Here is a 22872-nt window from a genome sequence, read left to right on the forward strand (position 1 = left end):
ATTTTTGTTTGCAGGGACAAAACAAGTACATTTAGGCAAAACTATAAACATGATAAACGTTAGCTTTTGTTGCCTGTTAATCGGTGCGTTTATATTGTACTGCAGGTACAAATTGCAAAGAGTATGTAAACTTCGGCTTCCCGATGTTTGCTCTCTTTTTGTAATATATTGATATATATAGTATGGTTCAAACAAAATTTTTTTTTTATTTTCAGGTGTGTTATGCTTTTAAAAATGGCTATGCGTCCAGAGATTTGGCCTCAGCCGTTTGATATTAAACTCAACTGGCTGGATAAAGTTCTTGCCACCGTGGAAACTCCACATCACAATTTAAATAACATATGTACTGGAATCGACTTTTTAACATTTTTAACTACAATTTTAAGCCCTGAACAGTTGGTGATGATTGTACGACCAGTTCAACGCGGCCTGTCCCTATGTATTATACATCAAAATACCCGGATTGTGCGACTGATGCATATATTTCTAACAAGACTTATGGCCATTTTTCCGCCAGACACACAGCATAAACATGACGATCTCGATTTATTATATAGTGCTATAAGTAAAATGGTAACAGATAACCTTACATTTTATGAAAAAAGTCCGCAGCCAAATGCGTCGTCGCTGTTTGGAACATTAATGATTTTAAAAGCGTGCACGACAAATAATCACATTTACATTGATCGTATCTTAGTCCAATTTATAAGAGTTTTAAATCGTCTAACAAAGGATCATATTAATACACAAAGTGGTACTAATGTAAACACGCAACCTTCTGATTCTAATTCACTAGCATTAGAACTTTTAGTGCTTTCATTGGAACTAATCAAGAATAGAATATTTGTAATGAGTGTGGAAATCAGAAAACTTTTCATTGGAACCATATTGGTAAGTCTAATAGAAAAAAGCTCCGAAATAAAAGTTATAAAATGTATAATTAAAATGCTGGATGATTGGATTAAAACAAAAGATTCAAACATTATGACTCAAGTTCCATCTATTCGTGAAAAATCCGCCTTGTTGGTAAAGTTGATGCAAAATGTAGAAAGAAAATTTGCTGATGAAATGGAGCTTAATGTACAATTTTTGGAAATAATAAATTATATATATAGGGACGAAGTCCTTAAACAAACTGAGTTGACAAGTAAACTAGAAGGAGCTTTTTTAAATGGTTTGCGTTTTCAAAATCCTCATATTCGTGGAAAATTTTTTGAAATTCTAGACGCATCAATGCGCCGTAGACTTCATGATAGATTGTTATACATCATATGCTCTCAAGCGTGGGATACTATTGGTGCTCATTATTGGATAAAACAATGCATAGAATTGCTTATTTTAACAGCTAATACAATGACTCAAATACAATGCTCTAATGAAGCTTTTAAAATTCCAAGTATAACATCAGTTATTCCAGCAAACTCAACCGAAAATCAAGAAAGCTCATTTGTATCATTTTTATCTGCTCATTCCGAATCTTTTGAGATGGTTCAAACCGTGAATGATAAAGATGACGTGTTCGATATAGACTTAAAGCTTGAATTTACTGCGGATCGTAAAGATGATTGTCAACAAATATTACCAACTCGTCGTGATACGTTATTGGACCTTGTATATAAACAAGCTGAGTTTTTAGAGGCAAATAGAAATATAAGGACCGATCAGATGCTTGTCGCCACTTCTCAGTTATGTCACATTGATACCCAACTAGCTGAAAGTGTATGGCTGTCTATTTTTCCTCGAATTTGGAGTATATTTTCCGAAGATCAAAGGTATAATATAACTAAAGAATTAATACCATTTTTATCGTCTGGAACTAATGTGAACCAAAAGGATTGCTTTCCAAGTACTCTAAATACATTTGTGGAAAGTTTGACTAAATGCTCCCCACCTATTTATATACCTCCCAATTTATTAGCATACCTAGGGAAATCTCATAACCTATGGCACAGAGCTATACTTGTCTTAGAAGATATGACAGTGAATCAATCCATTAAAATGAAGGATAATATCGATGACCTAGAAATAAACTTGTCGGAATCTAATGTACAGCAAACTAATAATATCTTTGACTCACTTTCAAAAATGTATTCCTCCATGCATGAGGAAGATTTGTGGGCTGGTCTTTGGCTTAAATTTGCACACTATCCGGAAACAAATGTGGCTGTTTCATATGAACAAATGGGATTTTTTGAAGAGGCGCAAGGTGCCTATGACATCGCTATGACTAAATTTAAGCAAGATTTAAATAATGGTATCGTTAATACATATGTCAATAGCGAATTATTGCTTTGGGAAAAACATTGGATGCGTTGTGCTAAGGAACTGAATCAATGGGATATTCTGCTGGACTACGCTCAATCTAATCGAGAAAAAAATATGTTTCTAATACTTGAAAGTTCATGGCGCGTTCCAGATTGGAACTTAATGAAAACCGCATTAGCTAAAACTGAACAATGTTACTCAAAACATCATGGTTTTAAGGTAAACCTTTATAAAGGCTACTTGTGTATTCTTCATCAAGACGAAAGGCAAACTAGCAGTATTGAACGATATGTAGAGATTGCCTCTAGCTTATGCATTCGAGAATGGCGACGTTTACCGAATATAGTTTCACACATTCATTTACCATACCTACAAGCTTCTCAACAAATTATGGAACTCCATGAAGCAAGTCAAATACATCAGGGACTCACTCAATCTCGAAATAATTCATTGCATGACATGAAGGCCATAGTAAAAACCTGGCGTAATCGACTACCAATTATCTCAGACGACTTATCACATTGGAGTGATATATTTACTTGGCGACAACACCACTACCAAATAATAACTCAACACCTGGAGCAGCAATCTGATCAAGGAAGTACAATGTTAGGCGTTCATGCATCCGCGCAAGCCATAATTTCTTTCGGAAAAATTGCCAGAAAACACAATTTGACTGGTGTTTGTCAGGAAACATTATCAAGAATATATACAATTCCTTCTGTTCCAATAGTGGATTGTTTCCAGGTATGTAATATCAACGTTTTAGTCTTAGGTATGACTCCAATAATTGATATTCTGGATATATTATCTAAGCAATAACTTAATTTTCGTTTCCTTCATAAAGCATATATTAGTAGCCAGCGCGTTATTTTGAAAATAACTTTAAGTTTAGTTACTTTGAATGCGTTTGTTCCATAAAGTGATCGAATTTAGTTTATAAAAACACTCTGTCGAAACGAACTTACAATACCGGGAGTTTACTTACATCAATTAATTTCTTTTTGTGGCGTTGTTAAAATCGAAGGCACTGTTTTAAACTATAGAAGATAAGGTATAAAGGGTCTTGTACATAATAATACAAAAGAGTGATACAAATACCTCGTTCTTATAGAGAGGTAAGAGTTTTTTTATTTTGATTTGATTTTAGTATTTGACGGGTGGGTTTCCTTTGGGACCGCAGTTTTCATAATGTTGACTTATTTGCAGGGAAGGGAGGGGGCCCGACTCCGGCACACCTTATTTTCTGTTTGCATGGTCATTACAATTAGCAGTATATACTTCATTCGTTTTTCCGAAGTTGGTTTATTTTTATGTAATTTATTTTTGTCTCAATTTTATTTTTAGAAAATTCGACAACAAGTAAAGTGTTATCTTCAAATGCCATCAACGTCCGGACGAAATGAAATTAATGAAGCTTTGGAAGTTATTGAGTCTACAAATTTAAAATACTTCACTGGTGAAATGAATGCCGAATTTTATGCTCTTAAAGGGCTTTTGTTAGCCCAAATTGGACGAACAGAAGAAGCAGGAAAATCATTCAGTGCTGCTGCTCAGCTTCATGATGGTCTTACAAAAGCCTGGGCGATGTGGGGAGATTATATGGAACAAATGTTTTTAAGAGATAAACAAATTGCATTAGCTGCCAATGCACTAATTTGTTATTTGCATGCATGTCGTAATCAAAACGAAAGTAAGACTAGAAAATATATTGCGAAGGTGTTGTGGTTTATGTCTTATGATAACCAATCAAACACTCTCATATCAACTTTGGAAAAATATGTGTCTGGCATTCCACCCTCCTACTGGCTACCCTGGGTACCGCAACTATTGTGTTGTTTGGAACAATTTGACGGTGATGTTATATTAAATCTCTTAAGTCAAGTAAGTAGAACTTAAATCATTTTAAAATCACCACAGCTTAAAAATAAACACAATATTGCATGCAATCCAGACATTACAATATCTCGTGAGATTATATTATAAGTATTCGTAAAACTGCAAAGTCCAATTAAAAATCTGAAGACAACTTTTATATCCAATTTAGTGTTTCGAATTTTTCAGTCATTAAGTCGCTGAAAATATCGGCTAAAGAACTAAAAAGGCAGTATGGCTATACATCAAGGTTTTATAACTAAAAGTAATAGTTTCAAATAACTAAGGACTATATTGTAAAGTTCATAAAGTATATCAATGTCTTGCGACTGGGTTTTGGTTGAAATTATAGCGGGTGACTTTTTTGTGTTTTTCCCCAAACGGCAAAATATATGGTCGATATTTTCAGCAGTTCAGTCATTCAGTGATATGGGGAATACCCAGCACGTAATTTTAGAATTTAATTAATTTTAAATTTAGAAGGTAATGAAGTCCATTTGACTCACTATTCGGCAGCTCCCTTTGCAAATTGCTGCAACCAAGGAAGTTAATGTTGCATAACGCATAATTTCGCTCTCTCTCTTTCTCTCTCGATTTTTGTATAACAGCTCGTTCTTTTGCTGCGTATGCACCTAAAATTATATTTACACTTTACCGATGCTTAAAAAGTTTTTATTGAATTGTGTGTCTATGTATTTGCCAATGATTAATGGCGAACTCAATTTTAGGCATAGGGTTTGGTTGATTTTCCGGTAAGACAGTTAAGACAGGTTTTTCTATAAGGTTGTTAATTCAGTGCAAAACGGGCGACTTTTCAACAAATTAATGTGGCAAAACGGCGAAAGTTAGTTAGTTAGTTAGAATTAAATACCATATAATAACACAACATTCGAGCAATTTTTGATACATTTTGTATTGCTAAATATTTAGAGGTAGCGAAGTTATAGGGAATCTCTTATTTGGTTAAAAAGTTATGATATTTGCAACGTAAAAGGAGAAGAGGCGCTACTGTACGTTTAGAGTTAAAAACAAGAAGGAAAGCTACGGTCGAGTGAGACCGACTATGAGATACCCGGTATCCAAAGCAATGTAGGTAATATTAAAAAGAAAAGCTGACTGAAGAGAAATGTTGCTAAAGGATGCTGGGCAACAACCTAATAAAGCAAATGTTGGTATGGACATGTTGAGCAACTTGGCTCAGTCAAGTCTAAGTTATTGAGAATAATAAATAAATGTTCTGGCTTGTCCCAGCAATACTTTTGAAATTTTCCAGTCGCCTCCAAAAAAAGTTGGTTTGCGGTGTACATCCTAACTGTCCACAAAATCATCCGATCTGAAAAAATTATACTTCATTTCTTAAAGGATAAGTGTCCCGAGGTATTCACGTGGCCTTTTTATACCCTTGCAGGGTATTATAATTTCAGTCAGAAGTTTGCAACGCAGTGAAGGAGACGTTTCCGGCCCTATAAAGTATATATATTCTTGATCAGCATCAACAGCCGAGTCGATTTAGCCATGTCCGTCTGTCCGTCCGTCTGTCCGTTTCTACGCAAACTAGTCCCTCAGTTTTAAAGCTATCTGAATGAAACTTTGCATATAGTCTTCTATATACTCTCACTGCTATATATGTCTGAACGGGCCGGATCGGACGACTATATCATATAGCTGCCATACAAATGTTCGATAAATTTAAAGTAAAACATTATAACTTAGCTGTTTTTCAACATTTTTGAGACATGGCGTTCTTTTATTATTTCAGGTTTTCGGTTTAAATTTTATGGAAATCGGACGACAATATCTTATAGCTGTCATAGGAACAATCGGGAAATTAATAGAAAAAAATTATAACTTTGTTGTTTTTCAACGTATTTCCACCTTCTTTGAGATATGAGCTTTTTTTATTATTCCAGAATTTTGGTAAAAATTTTATGCAAATCGGACAACTATATCATATAGCTGACATAGAAGCGATCGGTAAATGTAGAGAAAATGTAAAGCTGGGAATGTAAAACTGTAACTGTCAAATTGTAAACATAATAAGTATAGGTAAAATGTAATAAAACTCTGTGTTATGAGTGTTTCCATCATTTAAATCTATAATTTAAGCATCAAAACCAATCTGCAAGGGTATATAAACTTCGGCGTGCCGAAGTTAGCTTCCTTTCTTGTTTTTAATATTTTTGGTTCGGTGTGCCAAAAATTTTTGTTCAGGAAAATGTAGCAGTTTTTTAGTTTTTTAATTTTTATAAATTAATGGAATGATATACAAGGATAAAAAAGAGTTCATTTAGTTGGAAATTGATCAATATATATAAATAAAATTTGATTTAAGTAAATATTGCTATATTTAATGTCGCTTTAAAGCGACATATCTCCGCCGAACTACAAACGACATGTCTACGCTCGGAGTTATGTCGTTTTAAAGTGATATGTCGCGCGGAGATATGTCGCGCGGACTTATGTCGCTATGCCCTATGCAAGGGTATAAAAATGTATGGGTAAAAGTAAAACTGCTTGATATGCCATCTGTAGCATAAGAGTTGCATATAGATTTTCTATTAAACTAAATAATGTTAAGGAGAAGTTACTTCAATGATCTTATATTATAATGATATAATCCATGATTCTCTTTTTTTTATTAGATTGGACGCCTATATCCACAAGCGGTATATTTTCCAATCCGGACTTTATATTTAACTTTAAAAATTGAACAACGAGAAAAGCATAAAACTGCTGAACAAGCTGGCTATGCTGGAAAACTTTCATGTACGGTAAGTAATCTTTTTGTACGCATGTAAATATGTACATATATGGATCCTTTAAAAGTCGCTTTCTCTTAAAGTTCTTTTCAAAATAGTAAATAAACTCATATTGCTCACATCTCCACTTCTCCCTACCTCCTACTCACTTCTTAGTTTGCCACTTTTCATAGCTCAGTGACCCACCTGTTCACTGGTCATCGCACAGATACTCAGTTGGTCAGTACCAGAGGTGGAGAAAAATCGATGTTCGCGGACATCGATGTCTTAAAGATCTTTATGATTGAAGTGGACAGTATTTCCTTTTTATATTTTTGAGTTTTTCTTAAATATTAGCGGTTTTACAATGTGGTTTTAGCGGGCTGTGATAACGGAGCGGTTGCGAATCCAGATCAACTATACGACAGAAACGACTGGCCGAAAACATAAAACGAGAAGAAAAAATATTGCACCTATGATGCATTTTTGGCTATCAGTGTGACCTTAAGGGGTTATATACAGTTGTGATAGATGAAAAAATCCATTTTTTTTTATTGCATATTCTGCAGAATATCAAAAATCATGTGCAAAGAACACAACGAGAAACTCACCCACTACGTGCTGCATCTTCCGCGGAAGGACTGCAGAATGTTAGTAGGTATTCTTACAGGTCTGCTGCACATGCAGTCAAGCCTGGTATTACCAACAACGCCAAATGCCGGAAATGTGATGAATCCGATGCAATCGAAACCTTGGAGCATCTCATTTGCAAATGTCCGGCCCTAACGAGGGCAAGAATGAGATACCTAGGCTCTCCAGTTCTGGCATCGCTAGAAGATGCCTCCAGGAGGAAGCCAGGCGAAAAACACCTTGATATTCAAGGATCTCGAAACCCGCATAAATAGTCTCTAGGTCCATCCAGGAGTTTCCCCGGATAGCTATGGGCCATATTGGCCTATGTGTGGCCCCTCGAGGGCCGTCCGGTCTAACTTAACCTAACCTATTGCATATTCTTTAAGTATATACTGTTGAGAATACTCTCACACGAACTCTAACGATCGGAGCATTAAAACCGAAGTTGTAGCTATTTATACCGCACTACCTGCACTTCGGCCGGAACAAACTTGAAACTTTAAACGCGATTATCTCAGACCCTTGTTTTTTAGAAATTACCTTTGCGGTGGACACGATTACTAAAAACTAGTAATCCGATCAACATCAGATTTTGACCACTTATTTATTATAATAATAGCTAGTCCTCTAACGAATTTTTGAATTTTTGATTTCGGATGAACCGTTATCGGGATATGATGTCCACCGCAAGTCACCATCGAGAAAAGACGATCTTGGAACTCCGGCCATAAAATTTTTATTATTTAATATTTATACCCTTGCTGGGTATTATAATTTCAGTCAGAAGTTTGCAACGCAGTGAAGGAGACCTTTCCGACCCTATAAAGTATATATATTCTTGATCAGCATCAACAGCCGAGTCGATCTAGCCATGTCCGTCTGTCTGTCCGTTTCTACGCAAACTAGTCCCTCAGTTTTAAAGTTATCTAAATGAAACTTTGCAAATATTCTTCTATATACTCTCACTGCTATATACGGGCCGGATCGGACGACTATATCATATAGCTGCCATACAAATGTTCGATAAATTTTAAGAAAAAAAATTATAACTGCTGTTTTTCAATATTTTTGCTCCATTTTTTAGATATGGCCATTCTGTATTATTTCAGATTTTCGATAAAAATTTCATGAAAATCGGACGACTATACTATCTTATAGCTGCCATAGGAACGATCGGGAAATTAATAGAAAAATATAGAACTTCGTTGTTTTTCAGCGTATTTTTATCAACTCTAAGATATAAGCTTTTTTTTATTATTTTAGAATTATTTTCGGTATAAATTTCATAAAAATCGGACAACTATATCATATAGCTGCCATAGTAGCGATCGGTAAATATATAGACTATGTAAAGCTGGGAATGTAAAACTGTAACTGTCAAACTGTAAACATAATAAGTATAGGTAAAATGTAATAAAACTCTGTGTTATGAGTGTTTCCATAATTTAAATCTATAAACATCAAAACCAATCTGCAAGGGTATACAAACTTCGGCGTGCCAAAGTTACCTTCCTTTCTTGTTTTTTATGAAAAAATTTTTCTAAGTACCCAGAAACATGTACTAAACTACGTCGGCAAAACATTTTTAATAAGTATTTTTTATGGTGTAAAAAAAATCGATAAAATTTCATTTTTTTTGCGGTAGAACTGTATATAACCCCTTAAGGCTTTAATGTCGTAAAAAATACGCATGTGAGCAATAAACTAGGTGCGATTATTTGAAAATTATAACAAGTAAAGAAGCCATTAAAATTATAATTTTAACAATAATATTCGATTAAATAACCGATCTATATATATCTTAACATACCGGCCCCTCTGAACGACGTACAGTAGCGCCTCTAAAACAATTAGCGACGACTTTCAGCTAATATTACACATGGTTTTTACGTTTAATGATAGATAAACAATTAATGAACCTAAAAAAAATGGCTATTTAGTTTAGGCTTGAACAGGTAAATCGCTACCTGCCAGGTGTCCTTTTTTTACCTTTTCTGGCAAAAGTAGTCTATAACTTCTGAAGCCGATGATAGCCACCGACTACACTATGTCTATAAGTTACGTGGATCTTTGCTGGACAAGAATTAACTTTCATCGGCTGCGTCGAGCTGCGTCTGCGAAAATGCAACGACATAAACCAAAACTACTCAATGTTAAATATACCAAAATACCAATACAATTTCATACATTCCAAAAAATATACTAACTAACTAACAAAATATATACTAACGCGCACAGTTTTGTGGCGGTTCAGCTGCGACTCTGGAAATGCGAAGAAAAAAACTAGAACAACTCAGGGTAAAATATACCAGAATCTACCAAAATGTATAGCAACTGCAAATGAGGACCTATTCAACAAGTTGGCAACATCTTCTGACCCTTTTATTCCATCTCCGCGGCATGCAAAGTCTCGAAAAGAAATAAAATCAAATGAATATAGTTCAGAAGTTTATTAGGAATTCCCAAAATATAAGAATATATCATATTTAGTAAGAAGTACTCAAAATGAACCAAAAATAAAAGCAAAAATTGAAATAAAAAAAAAATCATAGTTCAACATATTTTTATTTTATATAAACAAAAGCAACAACAAAAGCAACTTTTAAAAATTCGTTTTTATAGGAAAAATTTGATTTTTTCTCTTTGATACCCTATAAAAAGGCGTGGCGCATTATACAGTTCATATATAAATTTTACAACAATTACCTGTCAAATGCCGTTTAAATTTTTGGAATATCTTATTTGGTTCAAAGTTATGATTTTTGCAACGTAAATTGAGAAAAGAAGCTACTGTTCAAAGGAAGCACAGCAATTTTAGTAATGGGGTGATTTTAGATTCCTCTGACAGTTTTAATTGTGCCCACACCGACCCTTTGATCCTGGCCAGTATGATTTGCTAGGCGGTTGACTTGAGTCCTTCAGCACAATCAGAGTGTCTATGGCAATATTCCGAGCAAAATGCTGCCATTTCGTGCAAGCTTGTACTGAAATTCTCAAATCCTTGATCCTTGGCGTGCAATTGTCTTTAGCGCTTTAGTCTGTTTATGTTTACATCCAGGACAGATGGCTCTGGTATCAAAGTGAGAGGCTAAGAAGGGGTGTCCAGAATGAGCGAGAATTCAGAAGCCCTTCAATCTAAATTAACAGGGTCGAATATTCCTGGAATGTTAGTGCTCCAAAGCCAATTACTTTCGTGACTCGACAAGAAATTCAAAATCTCTTCGTTTTGACTTTAGGCAACTGCGATCCGTTGCATTTCATTTAAGTCTCGTTTAGCTCCATGAAAAGTTGTCCCATTGTCCAAATATAAATTCGATATGCGTCCCGATATGGGTCGAGACAAAAAGCATTTGAAAGCGGCAATAAAAGCGGAGGTTTGTCAAATCGCTGACCAGTTCATTCACATGGAATTAATTTTGTAGATAGACAAACGAAGATTACAAACCAAGCTTTGCCAAATTTTGGTGTCCCACCTTTAGGTGCTTTGGTCGTCACTGGACTAGCATAATCCAATCCAGTGTGATGAAAAAACAGCGGGAGGATTGAACTCTAAACTCGGGTAAATCAGTAATAAGTTGAGAACTCGTGAGTCTTAGCTGCAAGTTCTTCAATTGAAATCAGTTTTACGGACGACAGTTTTGAAACGTTTATCCGACTTCAGCATGTAACGATGGAGCATGTTGGTATCAAACTAATAAAACAGATATTGGAAATTCCTTAGGCAAAATTGTGGGATGTTTTGCGTCATGTTTATCATTACTCTCTCCTCGTTAAAAAAAGGGTTTTCAGAGTCTGACAAACAATTGATTCTGGAAATAGGAACAGTTTATGAATGCTTTTATTGTTTGAAGCGGTGCTGATATGTAACGATGAACTCGACAAGTTTTAAAAAAAGGTATTTGATATATGAACAGCTCAGATGGATACTGACAAATCTCCTTTGGCAATGACTATAATAGGGTGCAACTGTTCGAGCTCCACTTTCGAAGTTTGAATTGAGCTGAAGCATTTATTTGCTCAGAAGCAGAATCATTTCATCTTTAAACGAAATAAGATCCTTAATTTTGTCGCATCTAGTGATCATCGACGTACGTGTCTCTGTCAAGAACGACAGCAGCGTTCGGATAAACTTCGGCGTAGTTGGTCGCGAGCTGCTTTAGGACTCGAACGACGATGAAGCTAAACCATATGTGACTGTCAGCAATCGATAGTGATATAGCGGGGCGTGCTCCTCCTTTTTCCATACTATACGTTGCGTGGGTTCGTCTGATACAATACCAATATGCCTCTAAAAATCTTCTCGATATAAGCTCAAAATACGTAACGATGTTGACGGAAATAATTCCATACTCCAAATAAATCCCTTTAAATACAGCGTAATGGATCCTCACCAGCTGCAACTGCAGGTATCAATTCCATGTGTCCTCTGTTCAAGTAATCCTCGATGAAGTCGACATGTTTTTGTTTGAGCGCAGGGAATTTTCGCAATTTCCTGTCTAATGGGGTGAAGCGGTTTAAAGCTTGTGGCAACGTAAAGCCAAGTGGCAAGATGAGTTTATTGAATGGGTATTTAACAATGTATGCACCATCCTTTCTGCAAGCATGAGTTTTAAGAAAATGTTGCCCTGCATGATCTTTAACGTCAATCGTGGCTTTGGTCGGATGCTCTTGTTCCATATCCATGAATGATCGAACTAGTGGATACAAATCTTCGTAAGCGTGGGGGACTTGCGCGTGCGTAGAATCTTCATTACAATCATTATAGCTGCCCATATTAACCCAACCAAAATTAGTATGTAGTGCGACGGACCAAACTGTCGGCGATGTCCAGAATAGATTTTCCAAAATTGATCAGCGCCTAAAATAATGTAGAATTTTCCCAGTGCTCCAAACGTCGGGTCAACTAACCGTAAGCAGCGACTCTTGCTCGAATAATGCGGTCGTCGTTCTTGAAAGTGATGTGAAGCTAACTTCAATCGAGTTATCGCCTAAACCAACTACCGAGATGCGGGCCAACTATTCTTGCCAATGTAGGTAACACATGTGACATCAAGACTAACATTCAGGTTACTACTGAATCTGGAATCTTCCGGGTAGACTAGCGTGTGTTACTTAGCATTGCAATGACGACAAGTGTTGGATGAATAATAGTTAACGTGAATCGGTCGACTTAGGCAATTAAAACAAACCTTAGTATCCTTGGCGAAAGTACGGCGTTCAAGAAAGTCCAGGTCCTTGAAATCAGAACATGCTTATATATATATTTTGCTGTCCTTGACAAAATATACATTCTCGAGACGATTGATTTGATCCACTTGTATGGACTGGGGTTGTATAACGTATAAATCCTGAAAAAACTCCATAGTATCATAATGAGCGAAAAATGAACAAAAACAAATTATTGCGACCTCTTCCTTGGATGACATGCTACAGTAAGCCCAAGCTTGTTTGATATCGGAACCTAACTTTGATAACAAGTTATGAAATAGCCACAGTCACAGTTTAGCGCATGTAGGCCTCGGATGCATTCATTGGCAGAGTCAATCTTGAGATCGAGTGCAAGAAAAAAATTGGGATCCGAATGTGTCGCGGGAGAGACCGTGCCCCCCGTGTGTTCCATTTGTGTTTCATCCCCTGGGGGCCAGTCCTTTTTACTGCCAGGGTTTCAGGCCCGGACTACCGGCCGAAATTGGAAAGGCAGATAATCAGTCTGCCCTGCCAAATCCCCTTATGGCAATACCGTCAACGAAACAGTTATTTGTTTGACCAAACATCGGAAGATGTAATAGCCTTTATCTAAGGCAAAACAGGAGCCCAAATCTGGCCAGAACTCGTGATTGTCAAGGTGCTCGAAGCAAAGAAAAAGAAAATGCGGCCAGAAGGAATTACTCTTCCTAGGACCAATTCGAACACTGGGCCTATCTATCAATAAAAAAAAACAACCAACTGCTTGGTATCTCCTATCAGAATGCAAGAGGCTTACGTTGTAGGCTTCCTAAATTATATTCTGTCTCATAGTGTCTCATTTGCTTCCCAAGTTATTGTGTTTACAGAAACCTTGTTAAAGCCGGAGATTCTGAGCTCCGAAGTTTTTCCAGCTTTGTTCACAGTATACCGGCTAAATCGGCCTATCATGCATAGGGGAGGTGTCCTTATAGCGGTCGACTCCACTCTCACGTCCGAATTAATAACTTTCGAGGAGTGCAACGCTGTTAAATTCCTTTGCGTGAAGCTATCAGTCAATGGTAGTTCCATATTTATTACATGTTCCTACATTCCTCCATTGCCGGAACTTCTTATTTATTGGAACCATCTTTCCCCTATCCAGTTGGTTTCCGAAAGACTTTCGGATACGTACCACTTTGTAGTTCTTGGTGATTTTAACATCCCAGGAGCTATTTGGTATTTATTTCTGGCTTGTTTGACATTTCGCTGTCCCAAGTCAACCATGTATGAAATTCTGAGAACGCTTCCATGATCTTTGTTTTGTCTCTGGTCCGGCAAGAGTTGGTTTAGCTAGGGTGGCGCCCCTGACGCAACCCGAAGATCTCTATCATCCTTCATTCGATGTGACTATTGACATTGGGACTGTTTTACGGAATAAATCTGATTGTCAAGTCCAAAAAGTCCTCTGCTTTCGCAAGAAAGACTTCGTACGGCTGAATAATTTTATAATTGATTATAATTGGTCTGATCTATACATATGCACTGACATCGCTGATGCCGTGGATATTTTTTATAGTGCTATGAATTCAACATTTAATAAGCCTCTTTGGTTTACCAAAGAGTTGATCCGCCTTATAAATAAAAATCGAATCTTTTTCTCAAACTGTCCTATCTAGCTATTTATCGTTTATAAATAATTTTTCGTTTTTTATAATTTTGTTAAAACTAAACGTAAACCCATTACTCATCCTTCCTCGCTCTCATCTCAAGCCGATTTATTCAGTTTTTTTCATACTACTTACTCAAAGTGAACATACCTAAATCAGACTTATTCTTGCAACATTCCCAAATCGGACAAAGTTTTCAGTCCTAACTAGGGATGTCGGAAATATATCAAAATATCAAAATATCGATATTTTTTCTCTTAAAAAAAATATTATCATCGCGATATTTTTTGGGCAAAAATAGGCGATTATGATATTTTTTTGTGATGATATTTCCGATATTTTTATATTTGGTCACTCTTAAGCCAAACATGAAAAAAGAGACGCGTGTGATTATGAGTGCGGCAAAAGAATTTTATTCTGAATTCAATGGAATTACAGCGAAATGCACATTGTGCTTAAAGATAATTAAAAGTAGTGGGAATTCTTCCAACTTACTTTCCCACCTGAAAAACAAGCACCAAGATACTTTTTTAAAATGCTCAAAATGCAATGTGCTGGGATGTACATACATATGTACATAAATTTCTGTGTGTGTGCGTTCTTTTCCGCGAAATTTACCGGTGTATGTCGTTTTACACATGTATGTATGCAAGTTTGTGCGTGTTTTCCAGAATTTTTAAAATCAAAATGCGCAGGCATATGGACATACATACATACACTCAGCGTCATATCTCTGCGTACAGGGCAAATATTTTTAAACTTGTCACTTTGACAGATAAAATCTTAGGCTAGACGTGATATAAAAACATTATGATTTTTGTTACGGATAGTCGTAGCAATTACCTTCAAATTCCATATTTTAGAAAATTTGTATCTTCTTTGGTACCCCTATAATTCGTGTTTCGCCAAAACCCTCTAAAATAACATGCTTTCAAAAGTTTGCGTACAGCTGAATATAGTTGCATTTATTGGCCATTTTATCGCAATTTAATATGAGGTTGGATAACCTTTCCGTTTTAGGACTTCGGCGAGACGTCTTGGCATAGAATTAACCAACTTCTCAGTCTCAGCTTCGGCTATTTGGTCCCATTCCTGCTGCAATATGGTTTTTAGCATTGCTTTGGATGTAATTGAGTGCTGCGTTCTAATTCTGCGTTCCAATAAATCCCACAGGTGCTCGATGGGGTTCAGGTCTGGAGACTGTGGCGGTGTTTTCAGTTGATTTTTCACGTTATACAGCAACCAGAGCTTGACATTTTGAGCTGTATGCTTGGGATCGTTATCTTGTTGAAAGATAAACTTGTTCTGGAGCCCCAGTTTGGTTGCACTTTGGACCAAATTATCCTTTAACAGTTGGATATATATCTTATGGTCCATAATACCATCGATGAAGTGCAGATTTCCAACGCCGTTAGCTGCCATACAACCCCATATCATTATTCCACCTCCTCCATGTTTTACAGTTGGAAGTAAATTCTGCTTTTTAAGGGCTTCTCCGCTCTTGCGCCAGATTAACTTTTTTCCTTTTATACCAAATATGCAAAACTTGCTTTCATCGGAAAAAATCACAGACTTCCAGAACTCTGGAGGCTTGGAAATATGGTCCTTTGCAAATTGAATTCGTTTCTCTCGATTTGTTTTGGAAATGTAGGGCTTCTTTCTGGCCACGCAGCTCATAAATCCGGATTTTTTTATAATTCTTCGGATAGTCGAGTACGAAACGGTTTTAGAAAACCGACTTTCCACCTCTTGCTGCACTTCTCTGGAAGTCAATTTCGGATTGTTTTGGACCATGAAAACTACTTTCCTTTTTTCCCTTTTTGTTAATCGACATGGGCGGCCTTCTCGGAGCTTGGGAAGTATAGAACCGGTCGAAATATAATTACTTATGACTCTCTGCACTGAAGAGTGTGCGCGACCTAAGATTCCGCCAATATCTCTATAGCTTTTTCCTTCCAAATGCAATTTTAAGATGATTTTCCTTTCGGAGTCTTGAATTTGCTTTCCTTTGCCGTCCATAATTAAAAATGCATTGACAAATCGTTTGACAGTTGCATCTTTGCCTATCTTGATAATGCAATTCAAATCGGACTACTAACTTACCAATAAATGCAACTATATTCAGCTGTACGCAAACTTTTGAAAGCATGTTATTTTAGAGGGTTTTGGCGAAATACGAATTATAGGGGTACCAAAGAAGATAAAAATTTTCTAAAATATGGAATATGAAGGTAATTGCTACGACTATCCGTAACAAAAATCATAATGTTTTTATATCACGTCTAGCCTAAGATTTTATCTGTCAAAGTGACAAGTTTAAAAATATTTGCCCTGTACGCAGAGATATGACGCTGAGTGTACATACAGCGTGTGCGTTCTTTTCCGCGAAATTTACCGGTGTATGTCGTTTTACACATGTATGTATGCAAGTTTGTGCGTGTTTTCCAGATCTTTTAAAATCAAAATGCGCAGGCATATAGACATGTCTATACACGCACAAACTTGCATACATACATGTGTAAACAGACATATAATGTAAATTTTCGCGGGAAAGAATGCACACACACAGAAATTTATGTACATCCTAGCTTATACATACATTAGTGACAACTTAATTTTTGTTATGACAGACCAGCATGTAACCGAACGAGTTTTTCTTAAATCATTAAAAACTGATTTTTGTTAAATAAAACCACTTATTGGTCTATACCATATCCTTCAAAATGTTATTATTATTTTTCTATACCAAGGATCGTAAATAAGAGTTGCTTGAGAGCGGGTATAATATTTGCATTTTAAGTTTTTTATTCACAATTTAAATTCAAAACAGTCTATTATGTCTCAAATGGCCCTTATTTGATGTTAATGATTGATGAAATCAAATATAACGATTTTTAGGCTCAAAATCTACCCAAATTTTCGGAAACAGGAAATCTTTATCCAAGTTTTGCTAAAAATTAAAAAATATCAAAAAAAATCAATATATGGATATTTTTTTATGATATTTTCAAATATCATCGAGTGATATTTTTTTTAACAGCAAATATCATCAATACGATATTTTTTTCAAAAACAACAACCCTAGTCCTAACTTAAACAAAAGCTATCTTCTTTTAGATCTTCATCGTGTTTAGCCAGTTTTCTTGCCAGGTCCCGTCGGAATACCTGGCTGTGTGCTTCCGTATTGTGCCGGCGCCTTTTCAATCCCCTTCTGAAATTGTTTACTATATCCTTAGATACCTCACACTTCGCCCTTGTTTGGAAGGAATCATTTGTTATTCCTCTCCACAAAAAATGTAGCAAATTGAAGGCCAACAAGTATAGGCCTAAGTTGTCGGCCATCCCAAAACTGTTCGAAAAAATGTAATTACTCCTCATTTGCAGCACCTGTGTAGATCAATTATTTCTCGATGTCAACATGGTTTTATTAACCAACCAATCTTTTGGAGTTCACTTCCTTTATTATAAAATGTCAAATATATGTATGTACTGCTTTTAGTAAAGCTTTGACGCTGTTTTTACTTATTATTCATTTTTCGTTTAATATTACTTTAATATAGGTTTTTATAAATATATATATATACTAGCGGACCCGGCGAACTTTATCTCGCCCCAACTTCGACTGATTAAAACAAATTAAATTGAGACGTTCCGTTTCTACTTTGACTTACATGTCGAAACAGTACTGTTGAAACATCATCAATCGATACGCATAAAAATTCATAGAGCTGACCTTATTCCTATCTTCTCCTAAAAATTTTAGGCTAAAATTTGAATTCAAAATTAGTTGAGAATCAAAAAGAAGTGATGACTTTTAAACAAACATGTCGTTGGATTGACAAATTTTTTTGACTTGAAATCTGTGGAGAGCGATCTGATAAACAATATTTTGTGTTTTGTTATCCGGTGTAAAAATAAATAATGATGACGGCTTTCCCACACGCGAACAGGCTACGTATAGCTGGCCATGTGAAAAATATGGATATTCTAGATTTATCACGCAGACTTCCAACGATTGGCCTTGCGATTTATTGATGGTCATCGCAAATGCCAATCGAACTGGGAACTGAATCGTCTTGAATTGGAATGGAAGATCTGTTGGAATAATAGGAATTCGTGGGATAAGAACTACCTCTCCTTTAAATTTGCCCTTGCATATGGCGCGGACTTCCAACATAAGTAGCTGGGAGATTGGTCAAACAACCGATGTTGGCCGCGTGTCCTTCAGTAGCGATAGCGTCACGCAAGTGAATGTACTCGTCTGACCGAACTTCGACTGATTAAAACGAATGAAATTGAGACGTTCCGTTTTTACATTGACGTACATGTCGACACAGTACTGTTAAAACAAACGGCGGTATCTTAACAGATGATTGTCAACATCTAGTCAAATCATCAATCGATACGCATAAAAATTCAAAAAATTCCTTCTTATTCGTTTCTTCTCCTAGAATTTGAATTCAAACTTAGTTGTAGAATCAAAAAGAAGTGATGACTTGTAAACAAACCTGTCGTTGGATAGACCATCTTTATGTTGAAGTGATACCCATCTTCTCCACGACAGAACATTAACGGATATTGAAGAGCATCATGTGACCGATGAGTCTCATAAACTCACTGCACTTGGCCATTATCCCGACGGTTAAAAACAATATCGCGTTATTCCACATTCTCGCCAACAATCACCACTGCGTGTTCATTGACAGTGGGAGCGTTAAATTGTCTTGCATGGCTACCAGTGGGTCTTTTGTCAGCGCTAATAATGATTTTGTGTTCGTCATAATGCATTATATCCAATGCAGTTTTGAACAATCTGACCAATTCATTATGCTCATAGAGAAGATTTTGCAATTGTTCGATAATCTCACTTTAAGTTTCAGTAAAAATTGCACAGCGGTGATTTAGTTCAACTGCCGAATCACCAATGAAATAGATCTGAAGGAATTTAAGATCTTTGTTTTGTGGTGATAACAAAGCGCCCGCTCGGTGGTGAATTTGCCCTTGAATCTGAATGTTGGAATGCAATTTCGAAAAAAATGTGAGTTGTTAATTTTGATAATAAAGAGACGCCATTACCTTATAACTTGGATTGTAGCCTGATTGATGAAAAACCTCGACTCCAAATGACGTAATTGGAAAGCATCCGTTATATTTTTGTGCAAGCTTTAGGAAACTGTTTGATTGGGCTGAATTTCTATATAGTAGCGAATACAATGGCCCTGGTGGATGAGCCAAAACGGGCAATTTAATTTTGCCACCTGCACAGCATAAGCCGGGGGTTTCCAACCGAAACTTCAGTGCATTGCAATCCTAGACAACGAACCAATAACAACGCAGGCAAGATCCTTGTAGGATATTTCAGGATTGTATGCGAATGCAGCGCGATTTAAGTTTTCATTTGCGGCTCGTCTTTCTCTATTATTATGTCGGGCTTGAGGTGATCTTTGTGGAGCGAGAAGCTGTGCCATTTGGGCACGTATCGATGCATTTATTTCTGTACGTTCCTCTTGCGTCCGACTATTACGGGAATTCTGAATACTTATTGCATTGCGTGAACGCCGTCCAAGTCTTGATCGTCTAACAGCAGGCATTACTTCCAATTGGTAATGCTTCGTTAGCTCGATTTTTTTGTTTAAATATTTTTTTACCGAGTTCATTGATACACAATTTCAACGCAGCTATGATCTTTGTAGGGTGTTTCAGAATTTTACATACAACAGTGTGTCCATCTGTTGAGCCCCTAGCGACTTTTCCGGAAGGACTTCCCAAAATTTTCTTACCTTCTTACCTTCTTCTGACAATTACAAACTACTGAAAAAAATTTGAGCCAAATCGGCCCAGCCGTTCTCTTGTGATGCCATTAGTAACATTTTTTGTCTCCATTTTTATATATATAGATGCGTATAGAGTAAAAAGTTCTCAGACCTCAAAAACTACAATTCGAATTGAAGGCAAAGCTCTCTTGCTATAAGTCGCTAAAGCAGTGAAGCCGAGGAGTCTAGTACAGTACGTTCTTGCTTAGAATTTTAACTAAACATTTTGTGATTTTTTTTTTGCGTTGTTGCGCAAAATCCCACCTGGGGAGGCGTATATTCCATAACAAGAGACCCAGAAGTTTGGAGCTTGGAGTAAAGGAAACCGATACTCCGGATTTATATTTGTTTTGTGGCTGTGTTGTTGTTCTTTAGAGACTGTCATTAGCTATGCAAAATATATAATCTTTACGTGCTGCTTTCCCAGCTGCAGTTCTATGTCATTGGATACCATATGCGGATATATATATAATATATATTAATATATAAACGACTTTGACTTTGACAACACACGCATATGGTATCCAATGACATAGAACTGCAGCTGGGAAAGCAGCACGTAAGAAGAGGCTTCAAAGAGTGACTATAAAATTGAACTCATGCTAAAACTCGTGCAGTAATTATTTAAGCAGATAAATTCCTCGTTTTCGAATGGGTTCATCCCTACACTCCATCTAGACATTTCTACGCTGTCTCAGGTTTTCGTTAAGCTTTCATCAGGTTTGTCTTTATTTCTGTGTGTGTTTTTTGAATACATGTTCAAATATATGGTGTTCGGCAGCATCCTGGAGAGCGCTCCTGCCTTACCGCTGGCCTTTTGGTGGACGTACTCAAGGTGCTCCTTAATAGACAACCGAGTATCGTCCCTCCAACCAGCACGCTAGCAGTCTCCACCGCTTTCCGGCTCGAGATTAGGACAGCTTCCGTCTTGTGGGCCGCCAACTCCAGATCTGCAACCGCCAGCCACGACTCTACGGCTTGGATGGCCGTGTCCGCGCGCGCCTACACAGTTGCTAGCTCCTTTACCACCACGATAGCGACGTCGTCCGCAAATCCGACCAGGTTAGTGCTGACTGGCATCGGAAGCCTCAGCACGCCGTCATACATTGCATTCCAGAGGAGAAAGGCCCACAAGGCCCTGCGGGACTCCGTCTGGGACATTGTGCTCTCTGGGACCCATGCTCGTGTCCAACATGAGGACCTTGTTGCTGAAGTAGCTGTGAGCTACGTTCAGCAGATACCCAGGAATGTTAAAGTTCCTCAGGGACTCAAGTGTTCGGCTCCAGTCTGCCGAGTCGAAGGCATTCCCGATGTCCAGGGTGATCAACAGGCAGTAGGACTTGCTTCATCCTTTCCACCTCGTTCCGGCAATGGCATCCTGAGCCACTTTGACTACCCTCGCAATGGCGTCCAGCGTAGACTTCCCCTTCGTGAAGCCATATTGCTCCGGGGAGAGTCCACCAGCGGCCTACTTAGGCTTCAGGCTTCTACCGGCATGGAGAACCTCGGTTATTTAAAGAACGAATCATTACGATAGGTAATCTATTTTTATTATAATATAATAATATATAATATATTAGTATAATATTATCTCCATTTCCCCCTTTTCTTTCTTAAGATGAAAAATGGAAACAAAGTTTAACTTTGAATGCTCATATTTTCTATAAATAAATCAGAAAATTGATTTTGTTGCAGATTCAGAATCCATGGAAAATTTACTGTCGTTTTGCCACGACTTTTTTTTGACTGATTGATTTTTGCAACGGCTGTTGTTCTAGAGGCTCTACTGTGCGGTGGTCGAAGGAATTCAATGACCCCTATGTTACAACATCTCTATATAGTTCGCTTGTTCGTCCTATCTTAGAATATGGATCTTCAAAAGAACTGGGATGCAAACCAGAGGTTACCGGTGTATACTAGTAGACTGCTACTAATTAATTTACCCTCTTTATCTAGTCGTAGAACCATGCTAGGTATTGCATTCATTTACAACCTAATAGGCTGAGACGTGGAAAGTGCTAACTTGCTGGGTCAGCTTAATTTTCACGTACCAACAGAAACACTAGAGCCTTTATACCATTATTGCCCCATTGTTGAACATCCTTTGAGTATCTTGCTCTTTAAAGTCCTTTGTGCAAATTACAATAATTTTTTCACCATTACATCTAATGTAGATAGCTTTTCTAAACTAAAAACTTTAATCTTAACCTACTTAGTACGCATGCAAACAACCAATGCGGCAGCACGTCTGTAGTAGTTTCCTCGAATCTTTTTATATTTATTTTCTACTTGTATTGTGCTGTCCATAGAAATTAATGGTATCCAACATGGTCCGCGAGAGCAACCTGGTTCACGACCTAAATCGTAGAGCTGTCTCGTTTTATACTTGATGACCTACGATTTCTTTATTTATATTTTTACTATAACACCTCCTTTCTAGCAAATGAATGTATGTAAGTGCTCAATTTACAAAATATTGTATTTTTTTGTAGCAATTTTATTAGCTTTTCTCTGAAATCCTTAATTTGACCTTTCCGCACAATATTGGTCATCGCTTGGTCTATAATTTGAAATATGTAAAGAAACTGCAACGGAAAGGGGCAGTCGAGAACAAAAACAAAACATAACAGGCTTTTATTTAATTTTTTATTCCATCTCGCACCCCGCTCGGGCCCTCGCGTTATCTCCTAACGCCATGCTAATTTTCATTATTTT

At 36.9% G+C, this 22872-nt stretch overlaps 1 protein-coding gene across 2 annotated transcripts in view; it reads left to right on the forward strand.

Annotated features, from left to right (window-relative positions):
• Positions 1 to 22872, forward strand: part of Nipped-A (Transcription-associated protein Nipped-A) — a 177043-nt gene that overhangs the window by 148501 nt on the left and 5670 nt on the right. For both annotated transcript variants that reach the window (XM_070283344.1, XM_070283345.1), the window contains 3 exons: positions 216 to 3012; positions 3613 to 4149; positions 6783 to 6911. In XM_070283344.1, coding sequence (XP_070139445.1) covers positions 216 to 3012; positions 3613 to 4149; positions 6783 to 6911 — 3463 coding nt within the window. The remainder of the gene's footprint in view (positions 1 to 215; positions 3013 to 3612; positions 4150 to 6782; positions 6912 to 22872) is intronic.

The sequence above is a fragment of the Drosophila kikkawai genome, chromosome 2L (assembly GCF_030179895.1).
Source record: "Drosophila kikkawai strain 14028-0561.14 chromosome 2L, DkikHiC1v2, whole genome shotgun sequence".
In the NCBI taxonomy this organism is placed as follows: domain Eukaryota; kingdom Metazoa; phylum Arthropoda; class Insecta; order Diptera; family Drosophilidae; genus Drosophila; species Drosophila kikkawai.